Source organism: Salmo salar, chromosome ssa23 (assembly GCF_905237065.1).
Source record: "Salmo salar chromosome ssa23, Ssal_v3.1, whole genome shotgun sequence".
Lineage (NCBI taxonomy): Eukaryota > Metazoa > Chordata > Actinopteri > Salmoniformes > Salmonidae > Salmo > Salmo salar.
Window position 1 is genome coordinate 13708034 of NC_059464.1, and position 22961 is coordinate 13730994.

General features: G+C 42.6%; 1 protein-coding gene across 3 annotated transcripts in view; it reads right to left on the minus strand.

Moving 5' to 3' along the window:
- Nucleotides 1-3973: 3973 nt before the first annotated feature.
- LOC106584199 (myosin light chain kinase family member 4) overlaps nt 3974-22961 on the minus strand; it is a 70863-nt gene continuing 51875 nt past the window's right edge. Inside the window, exons 1-14 of one of the 3 annotated variants that reach the window (XM_014169206.2) lie at nt 20542-21771; nt 13980-14076; nt 13404-13761; nt 13034-13260; nt 10573-10678; nt 8980-9073; nt 8252-8361; nt 7828-7969; nt 7159-7229; nt 6909-7037; nt 6467-6619; nt 6257-6335; nt 6081-6131; nt 3974-5950 (exon numbers count right to left, since the gene is read on the minus strand). In XM_014169206.2, coding sequence (XP_014024681.2) covers nt 5888-5950; nt 6081-6131; nt 6257-6335; nt 6467-6619; nt 6909-7037; nt 7159-7229; nt 7828-7969; nt 8252-8361; nt 8980-9073; nt 10573-10678; nt 13034-13260; nt 13404-13761; nt 13980-14076; nt 20542-21195 — 2334 coding nt within the window. In that variant the 5' untranslated portion in view covers nt 21196-21771 and the 3' untranslated portion in view covers nt 3974-5887. Of the gene's footprint in view, nt 5951-6080; nt 6132-6256; nt 6336-6466; nt 6620-6908; nt 7038-7158; nt 7230-7827; nt 7970-8251; nt 8362-8979; nt 9074-10572; nt 10679-13033; nt 13261-13403; nt 13762-13979; nt 14077-20541; nt 21772-22961 lie in introns of those variants that run through there. The other 2 variants (XM_014169208.2, XM_014169209.2) reach the window with 2 other exon arrangements.

Below are 22961 nucleotides of genomic sequence, written 5' to 3' on the forward strand. Positions count from 1 at the left end.
TGTTTCCAACCTAACAATGCGAGTCGTTGTCCCAAAGCCAGGTGACAAGCTTAGGTCTGCATATTATGCCCATAGAAACACATTGGGCTTATTCAGGACCGAGTTTGGCGAGAGTGAGAGCTCTAGATTCGCCTCTTCCTCTTTGCTGAAACTATGGAGAAAAACAGCGCCCCTCTGTCTTACCATATGTGACCTGATCTGATCTGATGCTTTCTGTCCAGAAAAAGTATGACATGCCATACTCCTTTTGTCCAGACAGCATCAGATACATGGTCTACACATACGGGAGGTGCTGTTTCGCTCACTCGGATGATTTATCTGAGATTGATGCGTCTTTCTGTCGGTGCGCATCTCGGTCAAATTATCAATATTTCATTATTTTATTTGGACAAGCAAGGAGGTATGGTAGGGCGGGCCAGGCCATCTATGGACAGCAAATGAACGCCCCCCCTACTGTACAAACCGACAATCGGTTTGGTGAGTTTTCTCCTTACCTGTCAGGAGTGAAATGCAGTGAGAAAGAAGGAGGCAGAAAGAAAAAAAGGACAGAGGACAAAAGAAAGGAGTGGTGGTTCTTTTGTCCTACATACCCTGGAACTAAATGTGAGTGGAGGTAAAAATGTGATTTCTTTGGCTTCTTCCGAGTCCTCTTCTCACCCTGAAGCAGCTGCTGTGTGTAAAGCCCTGTTAAATCAGTCTGGACACTCATTATACATTAATAAACACATCAGGTAGATTTCATTAAAATCAATTAGAGTTAATTTGTTTATGTTTCAAGGGTGAGGGATTTAGTTTTTGATGTCGGTAGAAATAGATCAGATTCCAAAGTTTAGCTATAGGCATAATGGAACCTCTCACACTGCTGGTTGACCACAGGATGACCGACCAGCTCTGTTCTATTCTTTGACCTACCAAATGCACACACACACACACACTCTCTCCCCTCTCTCTACATGATCAAAACGCCCCCATCAATCCCGCCATCCCTTCAGGGTTTATTTGTTCAGGTGAGCGTAGTGAAGTGAATATATTGGCTTCTCAGTTGGAGGGCCTAATTACGTCTAGAACCTGCTGCTTTCATCTTGCTCTGCATGACACCCATATCCCGCCGCCGCATTGCTCAGGGCCTGGTTTTAAGGTAAATACCTGGAGGCAGGGCACAAGGAGCACTAGCAGCACACCCATGGCAAGAAGTCAGGTCCTGTGGTCTAATCATGAGCCCACCACAGGCATCAAGCAGAGGGTAGACCTGTAGGTTTGTTGTATAGGATCATGTACTGTAGCCCTAATAGAAAGTTGTAGTCTAGCCACCGTCTCACTTTTGTCCTATTGGAACAGCATCAGGTCTGACCAGCCAAGACATTTACCCCTTAGGCCAGGTTTTCCCAAACTCGGTCCTGGGGCCCCCTTGGGTGCACGTTTTGGTTTTTGTCCTAGCACTACACAGATGGGACAAATAACCAGCTTATCATCAAGCTTTGATTATTTGAACCAGGAAAGTGTCCCCAGAACCGAGTTTGGGAAACTATTAGTTTAACAATGATTACGTCTGTGGGGTGAATTAAAAAAAAGATACATCTAAATAGGCATTGAAGAAGTAGTGTTAATGTTTTTGTTATAGCCCCTATCCAGAGAATATGTATAGGGTCCATAAAGAGCCCATCCAACTACCTCATCCCCATACTGTATTTATTTATTTATTTATCTTGCTCCTTTGCACCCTAGAATCTCTACTTGCACATTAATCTTCTGCACATCTACCATTCTAGTGTCTAATTGCTATATTGTAATTACTTCGCCACCATGGCCTATTTATTGCCTTACCTCCCTTATCTTACCTCATTTGCACTCACTGTATATAGATTTTTTATTTTTTCTACAGTATTATTGACTGTATGTTTGTTTATTCCATGTGTAACTCTGTGTTGTTGTATGTGTCGAACTGCTGTGCTTTATCTTGGCCAGGTCACAGTAGTAAATGAGAACTTGTTCTCAACTAGCCTACCTGGTTAAATAAAGGTGAAATAAAATAAATGAAAAAAAAGTGTTTTCTCCATATTTAGGCAACTTGTCTTACTTATGTCTTGTCTTCAAAAAGAGATATAAAATACCAGAAATATGGTGTTGATTCACCAGGGACTATCAAAGCAATATGATGTGGACCTTCAACAAATCAAGCATGAGCCACACTGCTTGAAATATGGGGCTTCCTCAGTCGGTTTGAGGGATGATTGTTGCCGTCTAATACTGCTCTCTGGTGGCCAGTATCAGACATAAACAAAGTCTCCAAATTATCACTGATTGATAAGCCCTGTACAACAGGGATCCCACAGGGCTACAAAAGAGGAGAAATTTGGTTGTGAATCAGCAGTTTTTCTCTTGTTATTTCAGTCACTTAAATAGCCCATGTCAGCAAAACATTTTTAGATTCGTAAATTAGTCTAGCGGCCAGCTATCTAAACTTGGTCAAATTACCGACCGTGGGCCCCCATATATTTTTTTACTCACTCAAATATCCTATTAAAAACTGTAAACATTTCCCTCAACCTGAAGGCAAAATTTGCAAAATTGCAGGAAATTAACTCTGAAACTACATTTTTTTCTCTCCGCTGTTAAAAGGGGGATGCTAAAATGTTTTGCTCTCAAGTGGGGGAAACACAAGTTGCCCATCACTGCTGTAGAAAATAGGATGATTCTACTGCCTCACGGTTTTCCGTAACTCATTTCAATTAACTTTCTCTATACTGTCAAATAAAGTATTGTTCACATTGTAGAGTAAAACCAGGAATAAATCATGTCAGGATTTGTATTTATTTATCTTTCTACATTTCTATCTAGGAATCATCACAGAAAAACAAACTTGGAAAAACAAGTCACATATTTTTTAACAATTCACAACGCTTTTCCACTTTGAAAGGGTATAAGGAGGACAACTTCATATCATGGAGGGCACATCTGACCAAGAAATAATCTGACAATCAATCAATATCTGACCAAATAATAATCAACCCACTATCCACAGTTTGAGAATAGCGAGGCAATAATACACACATTTTTATTTTATTTAGATCTACAGTAGAATTACTCAAACACTTCAAATGTAATCGGTAGAACACAAATAAATAAATTAGCTCTTCTTTTATGTGTTTATTCTCTCCTGGGTCTTATATACAATTATATACCCTTCTCATGGACGCTAAGCCTTGCGTTTCAAGTAAAATCTGTTGAGGAACCAAGACAACTCATGAACATAAATTCTAACTTCATAGCCTGGTCCCAGATCAGTTTGTGCTCTTGCCAACTTCATTGCTGTCAGTGTCAAGCTAATTATAAATGACATGACAATGAGTGACAACAACTTGATGTGAGAGCACAAGTAGACTGGCACTGGTTGAATCAGCATTGTTTCCACGTAATTTCAACCCCAAAAATCTATGTGATGATGTTGAATCAACATGTAAAACTTTACGGAAACAAAAATATAAACGCAACGTGCAAAAATGTCAACTATTTTACTGATTTACAGTTCATATGGGGAAGTAAGTTAATTGAAAATAATAAATTAGACCCTAATCTATGTATTTCACATGACTGGGCAGCCATGGGTGGGCCTGGGAGGGCATAGACCCGCCCACTGGGGAGCCAGGCCCAGCCAATCAGAATTCGTTTTTCCCCACAAAAGGCCATTATTAAAGACAGAAATACTCCTTAGTTTCATCAGCTGTCTGGGTGGCTGGTCTCAAACAATCCCGCAGGTGAAGAAGCCAGATGTGGAGGTCCTGGACTGTTGTGATTACATGTGGTCTGCGGTTTTGAGGCCGGTTGGACATACTGCCAAATTCTCTAAAACGACGTTGGAGGTGGTTATGGTAGAGAAATTAACATTCAGTTCTCTGGCAACAGCTCTGGTGGACATTCCTGCACTCAGCATGCCAATTGCACGCTTCCTCAAAACTTGAGACATCTGTGGCATTGTGTTGTGTGACACAACTGCACATTTTAGAGTTACCTTTTACTGTCCCTAGCACAAGGTGCACCTGTGTAATAATCTGGGGTGCAACTTTGGTTTTAGAAGTGGGGGGGACCATAATTATGATTGTTATTTTATAACTTGTTTTCAGTTGGATAAACATTCCTAACAGCCTACCAGACTGCTCGGAGGCGTCCGAAATGGTCCTAAAGCACACCGTTGCCTTGTTTTGTATCACATTCCAATGATAAAACTGGGGGGGACAAAAATGCAATTTCAGAATGTGGGGGGGACATGTCCCTTGTTTCAGCTTATGAAACATGGGACCAACACTTTACATGTTGCGTTCATATTTTTGTTCAGTATAATTGGATTTGCGCTATCAACGTAAAGGCATTTCGTATTTTTTTCACCCAACTTTTAACCTAAATCTTTTAACCTAAAAAAATACTGAATTCACGTTAGTTGACAACTGAACGAAATGTAAATCAAAACTAGACGTTGAACTGACATCTGTGCCCTGTGGGTGGCTACTAACTTCAGTGATAAACATGAATTATTCAATCATATAGGTAGTGTTCTGTAGATCAGTAGTATGCCTTCATGGAAGGTGAGAGGGCTACTCCAAATGGCCAAAGCAAAGCAGGGTCAAAGGTCAAGCCAACAGCATGCAAGCACAGAGGTGGTTTTATAGTAAATTCACACCAGTGGTGCCAGGAGAAAGTAAAGTTAGCAGCAATGGGAAGAGCCAATACTAAGGAATAATCTGTTAATTTTCCAATTTCAATTAATTAATACAACAAACTTCAATGGGGCAAATAAAGAAGAAATGGACAGTATTGTCAAATGTAAAGAAAAAAAAAAGCACTCCTAACTCTAGAAACTATGCTAGGAAAATACCAGGAAAAGAAATGCTCCCACATCAGACTTCTAATTCAAAACCTCTCAAATAAATAAAAAGCAATGGTATGACAAGACTTGGTAAACTAGACCTATGATAAGGTATTTCACATCCACAGTATGCTGAAAATATACACAAATAATATGATGGGGGTTCCGTTTGTATTTGATAGCGATCCATTAAAAGTTCAGGGCATGATGCTTATAACATGTGACTATGCAAAATACCTTTATTAATTACACAAAACTATTATGAAGGTAGCCATCATATTAACACATACGTTTCTTTATCAAGTAATGTCGAGTTTTAGGTAACTGTTACACCACATTAACTGCAATATGATAAATACTACATTAATACTGGGTACAATTTCTACTGGGGGTAATGGGCACTCCACTCTTTCACTCCACGCCTCATCTTTCATTCAGCAGGATGATGCCTACTGGGTCCGAGGGGCTGTGCGTGATGTCCTCTCAGACTAGAAGCCCTCCTCCTAACCCTCAGCCCAGGGGCTGCACATGTCAGCTCTGTCCCAACTGAGTTCTTTCAGTTACCCAACTGAAGCTAGGACAGCAATACACTGGCCCATAAGGGACATTCAGCTGTTGAACAAAGTTGTTGGCCACCCCACCTGCAATCCCCTCTTCCCTTGTCATGGCGAAGGTCCCTTCTTTTTGTGCTTGCAGGACTGAATGACCGCATGGTGCACCATGCCACTGTGGACATTGTTAGCTGGGTTGTTAGCTGAGTGTCTTTGGTGATGTTGTGGCCAGAGTAACAGAGTGGGATGGGGCTGGGGTTGGAGGTAGAAATGTAACCCTAAACTTCCTGCTGGCCTCACACCCTCCCATCTGTGGCGAGAGCTATAGCGAGCCGCGGTGCAAAGCTAACGGATGCGAGGATGCGAGGCAGCGCAGAGAGTAGTGATCGAGTAGCCATACAGGTACAGCAGTGTTGGTCCAGTGTTGGGTCCCGCCCCTGGCCCCAGTGTCATCAATAGGCAGCAGCCCATGTCATCATAAGGTGCCCACAGGGTCTTGGGCGTCATTTTGGAGGGGAGACTCATTCTGGATGGGGGACTAAACCAATAGAAAAGAAAGACTGAATAAGCCCCTGATGTTTGGCACCTACAGTATATTTGTGAATATAGATGAATGGAAAGTCAATAAGGTTTGTGAGCTGGTTGGCTGAGGGGTTTTGAGGGCTTACCTGTCTAGATTTTCGGGGAGGGTGAGGGTGTGTTGAGTGGCACTTATTTTTCTGTAAGAAAATGTACCGTGTATTTACCATGTTAGTGTATTGTGATACAAATGGGTTAAATGCATCATACCAAACAAATCTCAAGGATGGAAAGTGGTGTGTGTGCGTGTGTGTGTGTGTTTTACCTTCTGATGCAGGCGGTAGTGAAGATTACGGTCCGACAGCCAGGAATGTTTCAGTGACTGTGAGGCACTCATCCTCCAACTAGGGAACACACCCACAAACACACACATGCATGATGAAAACACACACAATCACAGGGATACACAGGTCTACAACTGAATAATAATACAACCTTAGATAGCACACACAAAGTAACACACAGTAACTTTCACCTATTGCTCTTGATCAGCAGGCGCGCGATGAAGTCTTTGGCCTCCTCAGAGATGTCTGTAAACTCCTCCTCCTCAAAGTTCCACTGACAGGCGAGGATGTTGTTCAGAGTCTCGTTGTCATCGTCACCCAGGAATGGAGACAGACCAGTCAGCCTAGAGGCACAGCGGAGAGGTGAGCCACAGTGATGACATTGAGGATAAGTGATCACAAAAGCTCTGACAAAGGCTAGGAGGCTGAAACGTTAGCTTTTAATACAATGCAAGCTCCGTTCCCCGGGGAGCTTGTTTCCTTTGAATAGTGTTATTTAGGTGTCAGCACATTGAGTTAAAACCATGTCACTGTAGTGTATTTTTAATGTCACCCATCCACATCTTAGGGTAGGTAGCCTGTGTATTGTATGTGAGTATGAGAATGTAAATGTTATTGTCTATGAGGACTCACAGCATGTATGTGATGACTCCCAGACTCCACATGTCTGTAGGGAATGAGACAAATTCATAGTTGATGACTTCAGGAGCTAGGAATTCCGGCGTTCCAAAATTAACCCTCAGCTTTTCCCTGGGCTTATACCTGAGACAGGGACAGAGGAGGGAATGAGGAGAGAAGAGTGTTAAGAACGTGTAGAGAATGCCCCTAAAGAGAGACAGAGAAATAGACCATATATACTGTACTGTAGATATTTGTATCTTACCTTCTTGCAAGCCCAAAGTCTATTATTTTGATCTTGTTTGTAGCTCTGCTCACACACAGAATGTTCTCTGGCTAGGAAAGGAGACAAAAGAGTGAGACAAAGAAACTAGCTACCTGTTCTAAGCCAGTGACCGAAAGCTGGTGGTACAGGCATGGTCATCAAAAGATAAATAGGGAGAAGTGCACAGGTGGAGGAGAAAATGGGAAAGAGATAGATCCTCAAAAAGTTCTACAGCTGCACCATCGAGAACATCCTGACAGGTTGCATCACCGCCTGGTACGGCAACTGCTCGGCATCCGACCGTAAGGCGCTACAGCATGGCAAGCGGTACCGGAGAGCCAAGTTTAGGTCCAAAAAGCTTCTACCAACAAATCCATAAGACTGCTGAACAATTAATCAAATGGCCACCCAGACTATTTACATTTACCCAACCTCCGTATATTGCCTCCCTATTGTTATTTTATTGTGTTACTTTTAATTTTATTTTGTACTTCAGTTTATTTAGTAAATATTTTCTTAACTATATTTCTTGAACTGCGTTGTTGGTTAAGGGCTCGTAAGTAGGCATTTCACAGTAACTTCTACACCTGTTGTATTTGGGCGCATGTGACAAATAAAATGTGATTCGATTTGAATAGCAAATGAAGACCTAGAGAGTGGGTCATATACCTTGAGGTCTAGATGTAAGATGTACATCTTGTGCATGTACTGTAATCCCTCACAGATCTGTCTGATGAACAGCACTGTGTCTAGCTCTGTCAGGTTGTAGTTCTCGTCTATGATCCGGTCAAACAACTCCCCTCCATCCACACTGTATAGAGGTGAGAAATACAGTCACACACATTCTGGATGGTAGAACGGAGAGAGATACCGTCACACACAGGAATAGAGACAGGTGATATATGGTGTAGCGCAAAGAGGAGAAATACACACACTTTAGATACTTGATTTGAATCTTCAAATCACACTACAAACAAAAGGATTCAAACATTTCAAAGGCCACAGATGCAAACTCATGAATACACACACACACATATATACATATATATACCTGTATATATACAGAGAAAAAGAGAGAGAGAGGGAGACCCACTATTCCATGACGAGGATGATGTCGTGGCTTGACTCGAAGGCAGCGTAGAGCTGGATCAGGTTGGCGTGATTGAGTTGGTTCATCACCTGGATCTCATTCTTCACCACGTCCTGGGAGACAGGCCAATACGTTAGACATTAGATCCACAGGCAGACTAACAGAAACACAGACACACAAACCCAGCGAGGTCCGTTATTGAGACCTACAGTATCACACAGAAACTTGAGCCAGCTACGGCTTTGAACCTGGTTTCGGTAGGCTAACTAGACTTTATGAATATCTGAAATGATAACGTAGCCATTCAGCGATGCACTGCCACAGACATCTGACCGCTATCTCATCTCACATGGCACACTAAGCTGAGATGAGACTGACTCATGTGTCGTGAGTATTAGGGGGGATTAAGCTATATCTATTTAAAAATGTTTCTCTATTCTTTATGGCGTTGTGCTATTATAAAATATCCTTCCATCTTCATGGAGGGGACATTGGACACATACTGTACAACTGATATAATGGCTTCTTTCCAAATGGCACTGTATTCCCTATGTAGAGCATTACTTTTGACCAGGGCCCTGATCAAAAGTAGTGCACTAGATAGGGAATGGGGTGTCATTTGGGATATACGAATTCTTTATGACATATGCTATCAATGTCTGAAATGTACACCTGGGAGGCCTCTATTAAAGTATCTGTTTCGGGTCTAATATTTAGATCAAGGTCTTTACCTTCTCTTTCTGGCTCCTGGCTTTGATAATCTTGGCGGCAAGCTTCAGTCCAGAAGAGTTCTCTACGCATTTATGGACTTGTCCAAAACGTCCCCTATGAACCCAAAGTCACAAACAGAGAAACACGTTCATAAACAATGATGACACCCTGTTCTTTCTGTCTAGGCTAGGCTAAGGATAGTACAGTAATAACCTTATAGTAATGTTTATTTTCTATATCAGGCTTTTGGGGTTGTCATTGTAGGGCATAGGCATGGCAAATGCACTCTCTCTCTGTAATGACGTCAATCAGTAATATGAATTATGTGTCACTATTGCAGCTATCTGGGAGATGTGTTAGCGTGCAGAGCAGTAATACAGTAATCAGCAGATACAGAGCCTGGGTTTAACACTGGCTGACTGGCTGGTTGCATCAGAGAGGCCTGTCACACACACACACACACACACAGGCTTTAACACTGGCTGGTTGGCTGGTTGCATCAGAGAGACCTGCCACACACACACACACACACACACACACACACACACACACACACACACACACACACACACACACACACACACACACACACACACACACACACACACACACACACACACACACACACACACAGGCTTTAACACTGGCTGGTTGGCTGGTTGCATCAGAGAGACCTGCCACACACACACACACACACACACACACACACACACACACACACACACAGGCTTTATCACTGGCTGGTTGGCTGGTTGCATTAGAGACCCCTGTCACACACACACAGTGGTGTAAAGTACTTAAGTAAAAAAGTACTACTTAAGTCGTTTTTGGGGGGTATCTGTACTTTACTATTATATTTTTGATTACTTGTACTTTTACTTCACTACATTCCTAATGAAAATAATGTATTTTTTACTCTATACATTTTCCCTGACACATTTTGAACACTTATAAAAAATGCTTCATTTGTAAATTATGTCTGAGTCTTGGAGTGTGCCCCTGGCTAACCGTAATTTAAAAAAAACCAAGAAAATTGTTATGTCTGACATGCTTAAATATAAGGAATTTAAATTATTTACACTTTTACTTTTGATACTTAAGTATATTTAAAACCAAATAATTGTATACTTTTACTCAAGTAGTTTACTTGGTGACTTTCACTTTTATTTGAGTTATTTTCTATTAAGGTATCTTAACTTTTTGTCAAGTATGACAATTGTGTACTTTTTCTACCACTGCGTGGGCGTACTCACACACACACACATTCTGTCATTGCGTAATAAATGCCCCCTGGGCCGTCTAATCATCTGCCATTAAGAGGGCATTTAAAACAGCTCTGGAAAATACTGTAACTGGCCCCACCACAAGTGTGAGATTTCCCCTGATTTCATTCCAGCTGGGGGGGAGGGTGGGGGGGGGGGTTCACATACTGTGGAGTAAAAATAAATGGCCTGACTGTGATGTTATGAGAGCTGAGGTTGGGGGTTTCAGTGTAGTGTGTGTTTGAGGGTCTACTTGAACTGTGAGTGTATTATGGATCCCCTGCCTGGGCCTGCCATCCTCTCTCTCTCTCTTTCTCTCTCCATGTCTCTCACACTCTCCTCCCAACTCACCCTCCTAGGACCTCCTCTCTGTTAATGGCGTAGAAGGTAGTAACCTGGTGAGGTTTAGGTGTCACGATGCGGTGATCAAAGGGGGCTGCTGGCGGAGGGCTAGAGTCTGGAGAGAAGAGAGATAGATGGAGGAAAGGAGAGGGATAAGGGATATCATGTACATGGGGAAAAAGGGTGTGAGGGGACAGAAGTGGGGATAGGGAGGAGCATACAGAAGATAGATTATTTTCTGTTCTTAGTAACCAAACAGATCATATGGCGTAATGCCAGCATTTCATAATCCAATATGCCAGCTGTGTCATGTGCGTGAAGTTCATACATGCATGGTGTTAAAGAGATACTTTCGGATTTTGGCAATCTATTTCCCCAGAGTCAGATGAACTCGTGGATACTATTTTTATGTCTCTGCGTGCAGCTTGAAGGAAGTTGCTAACTAGCATTAGTGCATAGTCTGGAAGTCTATAGGTACAGTTGAAGTCGGAAGTTTACATACACTTAGGTTGTAGTCATTAAAAGTCGTTCTTCAACCACTCCACAAATTTCTTGTTAACAAGCTATAGTTTTGGCAAGTTGGATAGGACATCTACCTTGCGCATGACACAAGTAATTTTTCCAACAATTGTTTACACACAGAATAATTCACTTATAATTCACTGTATCACAATTCCAGTGGGTCAGAAGTTTACATACACTAAGTTGACTGTGCCTTTTAACAGAAAATGATGTCATGGCTTTAGAAGCTTCTGATAGGCAAATTGACATCATTTAAGTCAATTGGAGGTGTACCTGTGGATGTATTTCAAGGTCTACCTTCAAACTCAGTGCCTCTTTTCTTGACATCATATGAAAATCAAAAGAAATCAGCAAAGACCGCAGAAACCAATTGTAGACCTCCACAAGTCTGGTTCATCCTTGGGAGCAATTTCCAAATGCCTGAAGGTACCACGTTCATCTGTACAAACAATAGTACGCAAGTATAAACACCATGGGACCACGCAGCCGTCATACTGCTCAGGAAGGAGAAGTGTTCTGTCTCCTAGAGACGAACATACTTTGGTGCGAAAAGTCCAAATCATTCTCAGAACAACAGCAAAGGATCTTGTGAAGATGCTGGAGGAAACAGGTACAAAAGTATCTATATCCACAGTAAAAGGAGTCCTATATCAACATAACCTGAAAGGCCGCTCAGCAAGGAAGAAGCCACTGCACCAAAACCGCCATAAAAAAAACAGAATACCGTATCATCATTTTTTGAGAAATGTCCTCTGGTCTGATGAAACAAAAATATAACTGTTTGGCCATAATGACCATCATTATGTTTGGAGGAAAAAGGGGGAAGCTTGCAAGCCGAAGAACACCATCCCAACCGTGAAGCACGGGGTGGCTGCATCATGTTGTGGGGGTGCTTTGCTGCAGGAGGGACTGGTGCACTATACAAAATAGATGGCATCATGAGGTAGGAAAATTATGTGGATATATTGAAGCAACATCTCAAGACATCAGTCAGGAAGTTAAAGCTTGGTCGCAAATGGGTCTTCCAAATGAACAATGACCCCAAGCATACTTCCAAAGTTGTGGCAGAATGGCTTAAGGACAACAAAGTCAAGGTATTGGAGTGGCCATCACAAACCCTGACCTCAATCCTATAGAACATTTGTGGGCAGATATGAAAAAGCATGTGCGAACAAGGAGGCCTACAAACCTGACCCAGTTACATCAGCTCTGTCAGGAGGAATGGGCCAAAATGCACCCAACTTATTGTGGGAAGCTTGTGGAAGGTTACCCAAAACATTTGACCCAAGTTAAACAATTTAAAGGCAATGCTACCAAATACTAATTGAGTGTATGTAAACTGGGAATGTGATTTAAGAAATAGACGCTGAAATAAATCATTCTCACTACTAATTTTCTGTTATTTCTGACATGTCACATTCTTAAAGTAAAGTGGTGATCCTAACTGACCTAAGACAGGAAATGTTTACTCGGATTAAATGTCAGGAATTGTGAAAAACTGAGTTTAAATGTGTTTGGCTAAGGTGTATGTAAACTTCCGACTTCAACTGTATCTACTAGCATACTAGTTAGCATTGGCTATTGAAATTTCCTTTAATTTCCTGTATTCTGGACACAGACATAAACATGTTATACACGAGTTAATCTGGCTCTGGGAAAGTAGTCAGAAGAATCCCGAAGTATCCCTTTAATGTAATGTGACCTGTGGTGTGAGTGACTGAAAGTCGAATGTCCCTAACTAGAAATACAGTAGTAGTTAGGGTTTCTGAATGTTTATCAGCCTGCTTGCGCATCCAGGGTAATATCAAGATACTTAACTTAATTTACAGAAGATATCTCAATACCCTATTTTATTTTAGGAATTTTGCCACAATGGCTACAAAAGTCCAAATTAGCTTTGTTTTCAAACATTTGTCAGTTTCCAATTCTGCAAAATGATGAACCTCACCAATAATGTACTCTTTTGGCTGTCCATCATCCACCTCCTCTTCCTTCTCCGTCTTCTCTGCCTCTGATTGGGCAGCCTGAAGCTCTGAACCCTCAGGAACTCTTCCTTCCTCCTCTTCCCCATCTTTCTTTTCCTCCACTCGACTCTTTTTCAAGTTGTCTTTCACCCAATACTCCTCTTGGACGCCACGTTTACTGCTGGCAGCCACCTCACCTAACTCCTCAGAACTAAATAATGAACAAACATCAAAATGACTATCAATTGTGTTAAGTAAGTAACTTCCAGTAGTTCTTTTGCTAAGCGTGTACAGAAGTTGAGATTTACAGTCATAGTAGTAACGTCATAAGATGGGTTGAGTGTCGAAAGGTACCTTTCTAGAGGTTCTGATGACTCTTTCTCCCCTCCTTCCCCTCTCTTCTCCCCGTCTTCCTCTTGAACGTGCTCCACCTTAATCTTCAGTGCCTCTCCCTCTCTTCCCTCCTCTTCCTCAGGGTCAGATTCACCAAATATATCCCCCTCCTCTTCCTCTTCTTCCCTGGCCCTCTGCTCTTCCTCCTGGTCAGGGGTTTTCCTCTTCTCCTCCTCCTTCCCCTCTAGCTCTTCCATGTCATCTGGTTGGACAACGGGGATGCGGGGCATGTCCAGAACCACCCCATTACCATGGGAACGCTCAGCATTCTGCCTGTTGAGCTTCTCTACCTGGTCTAGAAGGAGGGCCTCTACAGAGTCTGAGGAGGGACAAACAGAGCAGACAACATCATGCTTTGGGGTAGATTCACCCCATCAACATCTTTATTTTCCTGAAACAATCATCCTTACTTTCAAAGAGCAGCCTTCATTGGATGTGTATTACCAAAGGGCACTCCTGCTCTAGTTCATTTACATTTATTTGACTGCTTCATTGTGTTAAAAGTTGAGGTGAAGTTTGTGTGTCTATCTCTGCTACCTGATACATCTGGAGGCTTCTTCTTCTTCTGGGCTTTCAGGCACTTCAGGCTGAGTTTGGCCTTGTCCTTCCCATCCCTCATCCCATTGTCCTTCAGCTGACAGGGAGAGAGGAGGAGACAGAAACATTAAACTCTCATAGCAAACTGAAGAAATCCCCATCAAAAGCTGTCTGTTTAAGCTAGAGATATCCGTTTTTTTGCATGGGCTGCATCTCAATCCCCCACATCCTCCAATGTCGGCCTTCTGCATCTTAGCTAGAAGGTGGCCAAGCTACAGCTGTCTTTGTCAGACCAGAAGACATGTCCGAACGGTTTGGCCTACAAACTAATATGGAAAGATGAGACTCTCATGGACACTTACATGTCACCTGTTTTGCTCAAGGACACCAACAAGCATCACGGGACACCTCTGAAGTCGGTACCGCCGATCTGCCAACTTCTGTTTGTAGCGTCCGAACAGTTTGGGCTACACACTAATATGACCCCTCTATGGAAAGGGGAGTCTTGTTTTGCTCTAGAACACCCACCAGCCTCACAAGACTCGCCTGAAGGCAGCCTGGTACCAGTTTTTTTTTTAAATGCGAAGTATACAGCACCTTCAGAAAGTATTCAAACACCTTGACTTTTTCCACATTTTGTTGTGTTAAAAAGTAGGATTCAAATGGATTTAATTGCCGTTTTTTTTGTCAACGATCTATACAAAATACTCTGTAATGTCAAAGTGGAAGAAAAATAGGAACATTAGTGAAAAATATCATGAAACATAAAACACTAATATATCTTGTCAATACATGTTAGAATCATCTTTGGCAGCGATTACAGATGTGGGTCTTTCTGGGTAAGTCTCCAAGTGCTTTCCACACCTGGATTGTGGAACATTTGCCCATTATCATTTTTAAAATGTTTCAAGCTCTGTCAAATTGGTCATTGCTAGACAACCATTTTCAGGTCTTGACATAGATTTTCAAGCAGAGTTAACTATGTAACTGTTGGCCTCATGGTGAAATCCCTGAGTGGTTTCCTTCCTCTCCGGCAACTGAGTTAGGAGGGACGCCTGTATCTTTGTAGTAATGGGGTGTATTGATACACCATCCAAAGTGTAATTAATAACTCATGCTCAAAGGTATATTCAATGACTGCTTTTTTAATAAAAAAATTTACCCATCTACAAATAGATGCCCTTCTTTGTGAGGCATTGGACTCCCTGGTTTTTGTGGGTGAAATTCACTGCTCGACTGAGGGACCTTACAGATAATTGTATGTGTGTGTGGTACAGAGATGAGGTAGTCATCAACAAATAATGCTAAACACTGTTATTGCACACAGGTTGAGTCCATACAACCTATGATGTGACTTGTTAATGCTATGATAGTGAATGTAAAGAGAAGGGAGTGATGGAAAGAAATTTAGAAGGGAAAAATTTGAGACTCCAAAAGTGTTGGCACATTCATTTGCACCTCCCATTACCAACAATTCGCACGTATGGCCAGGATGCTTTAATTATCTGTGAAAGCTATTAGTTCAGATTTCATGCATGTATTATATAACATAGTGTGTATACAGCAGCACATTTCCGATAGCAACAGTTAAGTTGTATCTTCACTACTCATAAACAGATGCATGTGTTTGTAGCCGTTGCTATGGTTGCCATCATAACTGAAGCATGGTTGTCATGTCATGGCGGACAGATCCTCTCCTCGACAGGAACAGTAGAGGGCTTTCATGTCATCTTGTGTGTGTGTGTGTGTGTGTGTGTGTGTGTGTGTGTGTGTGTGTGTCTCTAACTCGTCTTGTGGGGACTAGAAGTCCCCACAAGAATAATTAACAAACAAAAACTGGAAAGGGTTAGGTTTAGGGTTAGAGGTTAGGGGAAATAGTATTTTGAATGGGAATCAATTGTGTGTCCCCACAAGGTTAGTTAAGCAAGACTGTGTGTATGTTTGTGTGTGTCAAATTTAATTTAATTTTATTCATCACATGCATTGAAAACAACAGGTGTAGACTAGCAGTGAAATGCTTCACTCCGGTCCTCCCCAACAATGCAGAGAGAAAGAAAATAGAGAAATAATAGAAAAGTAAATATATAATAATAAAACCCCAAAAATACAATATGAGTAATGAGAACTTGGCTATTTACACAGGGTACCAGCCAGTGGCGGTCGGTGCCGTTTATGATGAGGGAGAACAATCTTTTTTTTTATGAGCATGGCCTTATTTCTATTACAGCATATTGGATTACTGTCATTCATATTATATTCACCCAGCTCAATGTTACATCAATAGGTTTAGGCTACTACATGATACTCAAATATTTCCTATACCCATCATGGGGTTGCTACAACCTAGCATATGTTGGTGACACAGGTTGAGAGAAAAATGTGAGGTGACAGACGGTGACACATGGACAGACAGTGACACATTCAATGACACTTTGCACACACTTGCCTGCATCTAGCTGATATAGGGTGTAATCATTAGTTGCAGTTGCAAACAAGAGTTTCTATTGGACAAATGCAGGTATGTTTATCTCCGTTTCATTCCATTTGCTTCCGTTTAAGAAACGTTTTTCAACAAAATCGGCAGGATGAATACACCCCTGGTCACAAGTAAACACAGTTCACTTTCATAACAGCCATCTACGCACTTTCCTCCTCTCACCTTTTCCATTCATTTGTGGACTTCAATGCAAAACACATCAGCTGTCTGGGACTAGGCAACAACAAAAAAATCCAACAAAAACCTTGATAACGTAACCGCTAACCGCTACACACAGGCTGCATCGTTGTCACCATATTAGTTAAAGTAACGTCATTGTCAACATAGCTAATAGAACTAATGCATTAGTAAACCCACTACAATCATGCAGTACTGTGTACAGTCAGTAAGCAGTTTAGCAGTTACACCAGCGGGCCCCAGTGGCAGTAAATTAGTAAAACCAAAAGCTTACCTTGACTTGGAAGAGTTCCAGTGTTGGATAGTCATAGCCAGCTATCTAACATAGCATGACGTCTGTTTGAGCCGGGTGTTTGAGTAGTCTAAACTAGCAATCTGTATTAGCTAGCTAAGTAAGTAAAAGTGAAAGTGGAAAAAAATATTGCTAGTGCTCTCTCTTGCTCTCTCTCGCTCTCTCTCTCTCTCGCTTCTCCTTCATTTCTGAAGAAATTGATTTGTTCAAAACTGTTCAACTATTGTCTTTCTCTCTCTTTGAGTCAACTACTCACCACATTTTCTGCACTGCTAGCTAGCTTATAGCTTATGCTTTCAGTACTAGATACATTTTCTGATCCTATGATTGAGTGGACAACATGTCAGTTCATGCTGCAAGATCTCTGATAGGTTGGAGGACGTTATCCGGAAGTTGTCATAATTACTGGGTAAGTTTATGGAATGGGGGAAGAACCATGAGCATCCTAGGTTTTGTATTGAGGTCCATGTACCCAGAGGAGGACGGAAGCTAGCTGTCCCCCAGCTACACCATGGTGCTACCCTACAGAGTGCTGTTGAGGCTACTGTAGACCTTCATTCAGCTCTTTTGTCTTGCTGACACTGAGGGAGAGGCTGGGATGATGGTGTTGATGTGAGCCCTGACTTTCAAAGCATTTCATGGATACAGATGCGATTGCTACGGGGCAATAGTAATTTAGACAGTGTACCATGGCGTTCTTGGGAATAGGGACTGTGGTGGTCTGCTTGAAACATCTAGGTATCATGTAGGTATTACAGACATGTTCAGAGAGAGTTTGAAAATGTCAGCAAAAATACTGGCCAGCTGGTCAGCGCATACTCTGAGTACCTGTCCTGGTAATTTATCTGGCCCTGCAGCCTTGTATATGTTAACCTGTTTAAAGGTCTAACTCACATCGGCAATGGAGAATGTGATCACACAGTCGCCCGGAACAGCTGGTGCTCTCATGCATGGTTCAGTGTTGCTTTCTTCAAAGCGAGCATGAAGGCATTTAGCTCATCTGGTAGGTTAAAGTCACTGGACAGGTCGTGACTGGCTTTGCATTTGTAATTCGTGATAGTTTGCAAGCCCTGCCACATCTGACGAGCATCAGAGCCGGTGTAGTATTGACGCTCTGTCTACTTGATGGTTTGTCGGAGTGTGTAGCAGGATTTCTTATAAGCTTCTGGATTAGTGTCCCACTCCTTGAAAGTGTCAGCTCTAGCCTTTAACTCGGTGCTGATGTTACCTGTAATCCATGACTTCTGGTTGGGATATGTACTTACGGTCACTGTGGGGACAACGTCGTCGATGCACTTCTTAATGAAGCTGGTGACTGATGTGGTAAACTCCTCAATGCCATTGGATCAATCTTGGAACATAGTACTTCCTGTTTGAGTTTTTGCTTGTAAGCAGGAATCAAGAAGATAGAGTTATGGTCAGATTTGCCAAATGGAGTGCGAGGGAGAGCTTTGTATGTGTTTCTGTGTGTGGAGTAAAGGTGAGCTAGAGTTTTTTTGCTTCTAGTTGCACAGGTGACATGTTGGTAGAAATTAAGTAAGACGGATTTCAGTTTTCCTGCATTAAAATCACCGGCCACTAGGAGCACCTCTGGATGAGCATTTTCTTGTTTGCTTATGGCCCTATACCACTCCTTGTATGTGGTTTTAGTGCCATAATCGGTTTGGGCGGTGAATAGACAGCTACAAAAAATATAGATGAAAACTCTTGGTAAAAAGTATGGTCTACAGCTTATCATGAGGTATTCTAACTCAGGCGAGCAGAACCTCGAGACTTCCTTAATATTAGAGATTGTGCACCAGCTGCTGTTAACAGAGAGACACACACCTCCCCCCTTGAGCTTACCCGACGCTGCTGTTCTGTCCTGCCGATGCATAGAAAAAACAGCTAGATGTACAGTATATTAAACATGTCCTTGTTCAGCCATGACTCTGAGAAACATAGGATATTACAGTTCTTCAGGTCCCGTTGATAGAATAGTCTTGAATGAAGTATGTCCAGTTTGTTCTACAGTGAGTGTATAGAACGGATAGAACGAAGGGTGGAAGCAGTTTATGTACTCGCCGATGTAGTTTCGTCAGGGTGCCTTCACATCGGCCTCTCTTACGCTGCCTTTTTCTCTTCCGAGTCTTGGGGATTAAGTCCTGGTCCCGGGTCAGTAGTATGTCCTGTGCTTCTGATTCGTTGAAGTAGAAATCTTCATCCAAATCGAGGTTAATGATAGCTATTCTGATGTCCAGAAGCTCTTTCCGGTCATAGTAAACAGTGTCAGAAACATTATGCAAGTTACGATCAATGCAAAAAAAAATACAAAATAGCAGAATTGGTCAGGAGCCCGTAAAACGGCTGCTATCCATTACAGTGGTACATGCCATGTCCCTACATGAGCTACTGAATAAGCAGAAGGCAGGTATAAATGATACCGGTACCTCAACACACGTACACACACACACACACACACACACACACACGCACAGACTCATGTGTGCACATCACGCACACTTTCGCACATCACGCACACACACACACACACACACACACACACACACACACACACACACACACGCACACACACACACGCACAGACACATGTGGCACACACACACACACACACACACACACACACACACACACACACACACACACACACACACACACACACACACACAGTACAGTATTGTTTAGTTCACACAAACTTACAGACACACAACGATAAACACAATGTAAATATGAAAATAGCCTGAATACATAAGCACAAAGAAAACTGACACACATGGTATACGGTTCGACATTTGTTAAACCCAAAATATGTTGGCTGCTTCTAAAGTGAATAAAATCGACACCAGTCATCTAAAAAACCCACAAGGCCTCCAAATGCCTTTAGTTCTAGGTTGGGGCAATATTATCTCAGCCTTGAGAATAGGACTTCCAAACGCCCTCCAGACAATGGTTGAAGGATAGTTAAATGACTAAGCATGGCTGACATGCACAGTGTAATGCTGGATATGTGGAGATGCCTCCACAAAGCCAACTGTCCAACTGGTAGACTGATGAATTATGAGAAGTCATGTCACACATTCAGAGAGTTATCCACTAACACAATTCTCCACTATAAATGTCTGGCTCAGTCTCTATGACTTCTAGACTCCTTCACTGGACAGTGTGAATTTAGGTCACATAATGTTGAGGAACCCTAATCTTACCTTTCAGAGACAAATGATTTGTCTCATTTCACAGACACTATAGTCCTCTCCATTGCTGTGTAGATGATATGACCAGGGTTGGATATGGACATTCAAAGATTTGAGTGGTGATTCAAGCTAGCATATACATCTACAACCTAGCAAAGCCTCTGATGAAGATACAAAGAGGACCAGCAATGGTGTGTGTCAGCCCTGATATTAAGATACAGAGCCCTGGCTTCAATATAAAAATGGGGAAAAAAGGGTCAGCACTCAATTGATTATGATTTACAATTTAAGCTTTTAATTTTCTTTCATAGCAACATGTCTTTATACACCACACACTGGCATGCGTTTCAGCTAATGCCTTCTTCAAGGCATGTGTGGTATGTGTAGTGTCCCATACAAACTCACCTTCCTGGCTTGTTTGGCCTTAGCCCCCTTACAGCCTCCAGGCTTTTTAAACAGCAGCTCAGCCAGCATAGAGCTCTTCACCACCTCTCCGATGAAACCGATGACCTGATGCATGCCCTCCACGAGCCTCTCCACTCCCTCCAGCCTCTGCCCCTGCTGCTCCACTCGCTGGCTGGCCTCCTGCACCACCCCCTGGAGCACCCTACAGGCCGCAGCCACCTCCTGGGCCTGACCCTCCACCTCCACCCCCTGGGTCTGGGTCTTACCCTGGGTCTGGCCCAGACCTCCAGCCGACCCCCAGGCCCCGGCCCGGAGAGAGGCCACCTCCCTCCCCACGCCCCCCAGGTCCCGGGACAGTCCGTCCAGCCGGGTGAGGACGGTCTCCTGGAGGTTAATCAGACGCTCCATCTGGCTGCTTAGAGAGTCCATGCGGCTTTCAGTCTCAACGCACCATGTAGCAATGACCGGAGAAGAGGAGGAGGAGGAAGAGGGTGAGGACGGTGTCTGGGGTTGTTTGTCAGGTCCAGTGGGTGAACGTATCAGCTTTGTTCCGGCCAGTTTCTGACCATGAAGAGGGTTGGGGTCGTACACCTTGGCAAGAGAGTTGACCAGGCTGGAGCTCATGGTGGGTTCCGCAGCAGAGCGGTCAACCATGGTCAATGGCTGGTTAAACCGTAATGTAACCACCTGTGTTCTTCACACACAGCAGCTACGGTAGGTCTTCCCTGCTCTTCTCAAACACAAGCAAGTTCCTTCCTTGGTTAAACAACAGTCAATGGTTGGTTGAAATGAAATGTAACCCTCCTTGTCCTGTATTTACTCTAAATGGGAACCCAGGGTGATCGTTCCTTTTCCTTATCTTAAACCAGCACCTCTTTCAGAGTCCAGTCCACTAATTACAAGATGATACTCTTTCACTCAGCAGCTAGCTCATCTCTTCCCTGCTCTCCTCAAACACAGAAAACTCTCTTCGTGGTTATAGTCCAAACAGAAAACCGTCAGATCGTCCAACCAATTGACTGTTCGACCACTGTACCCTCTTCACAATGGATTAAAGTCCAATAAGTCCAGTTCCAGCTTGTTTATGAAGAACAATGAAATTAAAATAATTTCCCAAAGACAGAAATACAGTCAGAGGAGACTGTGAAGAGAGGCAGAGAACAGAGAGAGGTGCCAGTATGTCCTCTTTTCTACACAGCTCAACAGAGGTAGAGTTTTAAGAATAGAATGGGGCGTAGAGGGTGTCCTCCGAAATACAGTGCAGCCCGCATCTGACGTCAGAACCTCACAGTGGTGAGTGGCTAGTGATGGGCACTAGAGGCTGGGGGTTGAGCACTGGTGGGTGCGGAGGGGGATGCAAGGGATATCTGTGTGACATCTGAGATGCTTCAAAAGCTTCCAGTCAGATGTCACTATCCTGAGAATGTTCTTTTGAAACACAAGCCACATCTAAAAAACAAATCAGCCAACAACCAAAGACAAAAAAAATAGAAATACAAACAGCCGCTGCAGTGAAGAGTGAAAAAAGCGAGGGACAGTTCAGACCATTTGAACCCCGTTGGTTTGATCACAGGAAGTTGATTATTTAATGTCTTGGTTGGTGTGTAAGTTGTTGCTCTCACATTGTTTGTATGTGTGTGTGTGTGTGTGTGTGTGTGTGTGTTGAATGCATGCGGTAACAGGTGGGAGTGCATGCAAGGCCACTAAGACTCTATTAACTCTTCTGAACCTGTGTTACAAACACTACACATCGGGAGTATTTCTGAACCTCTCCAAATGCCAACCGGTCATTTCCAGGGTCAAATCTTCCCTGGAGAGCCTGCCTTCCACTGATCTTCCTACCTCCCGTGTGGCTCAGTTGGTAGAGTATGGTGTTTGCAACGCCAGGGTTGTGGGTTCGATTCCCACGGGGGACCAGAAAAAAATTATGAAATGTATGTATTCACTAATGTAAGTCGCTCTGGATATGACTAAAATAAAAATGTAAGTCTCGAGGCCTAATTGACATTAAAAGTTTTCAATGAGCAACTATGATGAGACGAATAGGATAATTGCTGAGTGAATACAAAAATGAATAACAGACAAGAGTAGGTTTCCAACTTCTTTACTTAAAGGGATAGTTCACCCAAATTACAAAATTACATGTTGGTTTCCTTAGTTTGTAAGCAGTCTATGGACAAGGTATGACAGTAATCAATGCTTTGGTTTAGTTTCCCTGGCATTGCTAACGTTTGAGCATTTGTGGCACAAATCCCACTTTAAGTCATGGGAGGGATATTAGCATTTTTCGCGTATCATGTTCACATGATCTAAAAGTGACTTAAGCTTCACAATCAATTTGAGATACTTTTGGATGATTTGGACATGATGTACAAAAAATGTAATATCGGTCTTATGACTAGAATCGGATTTGTGCCACA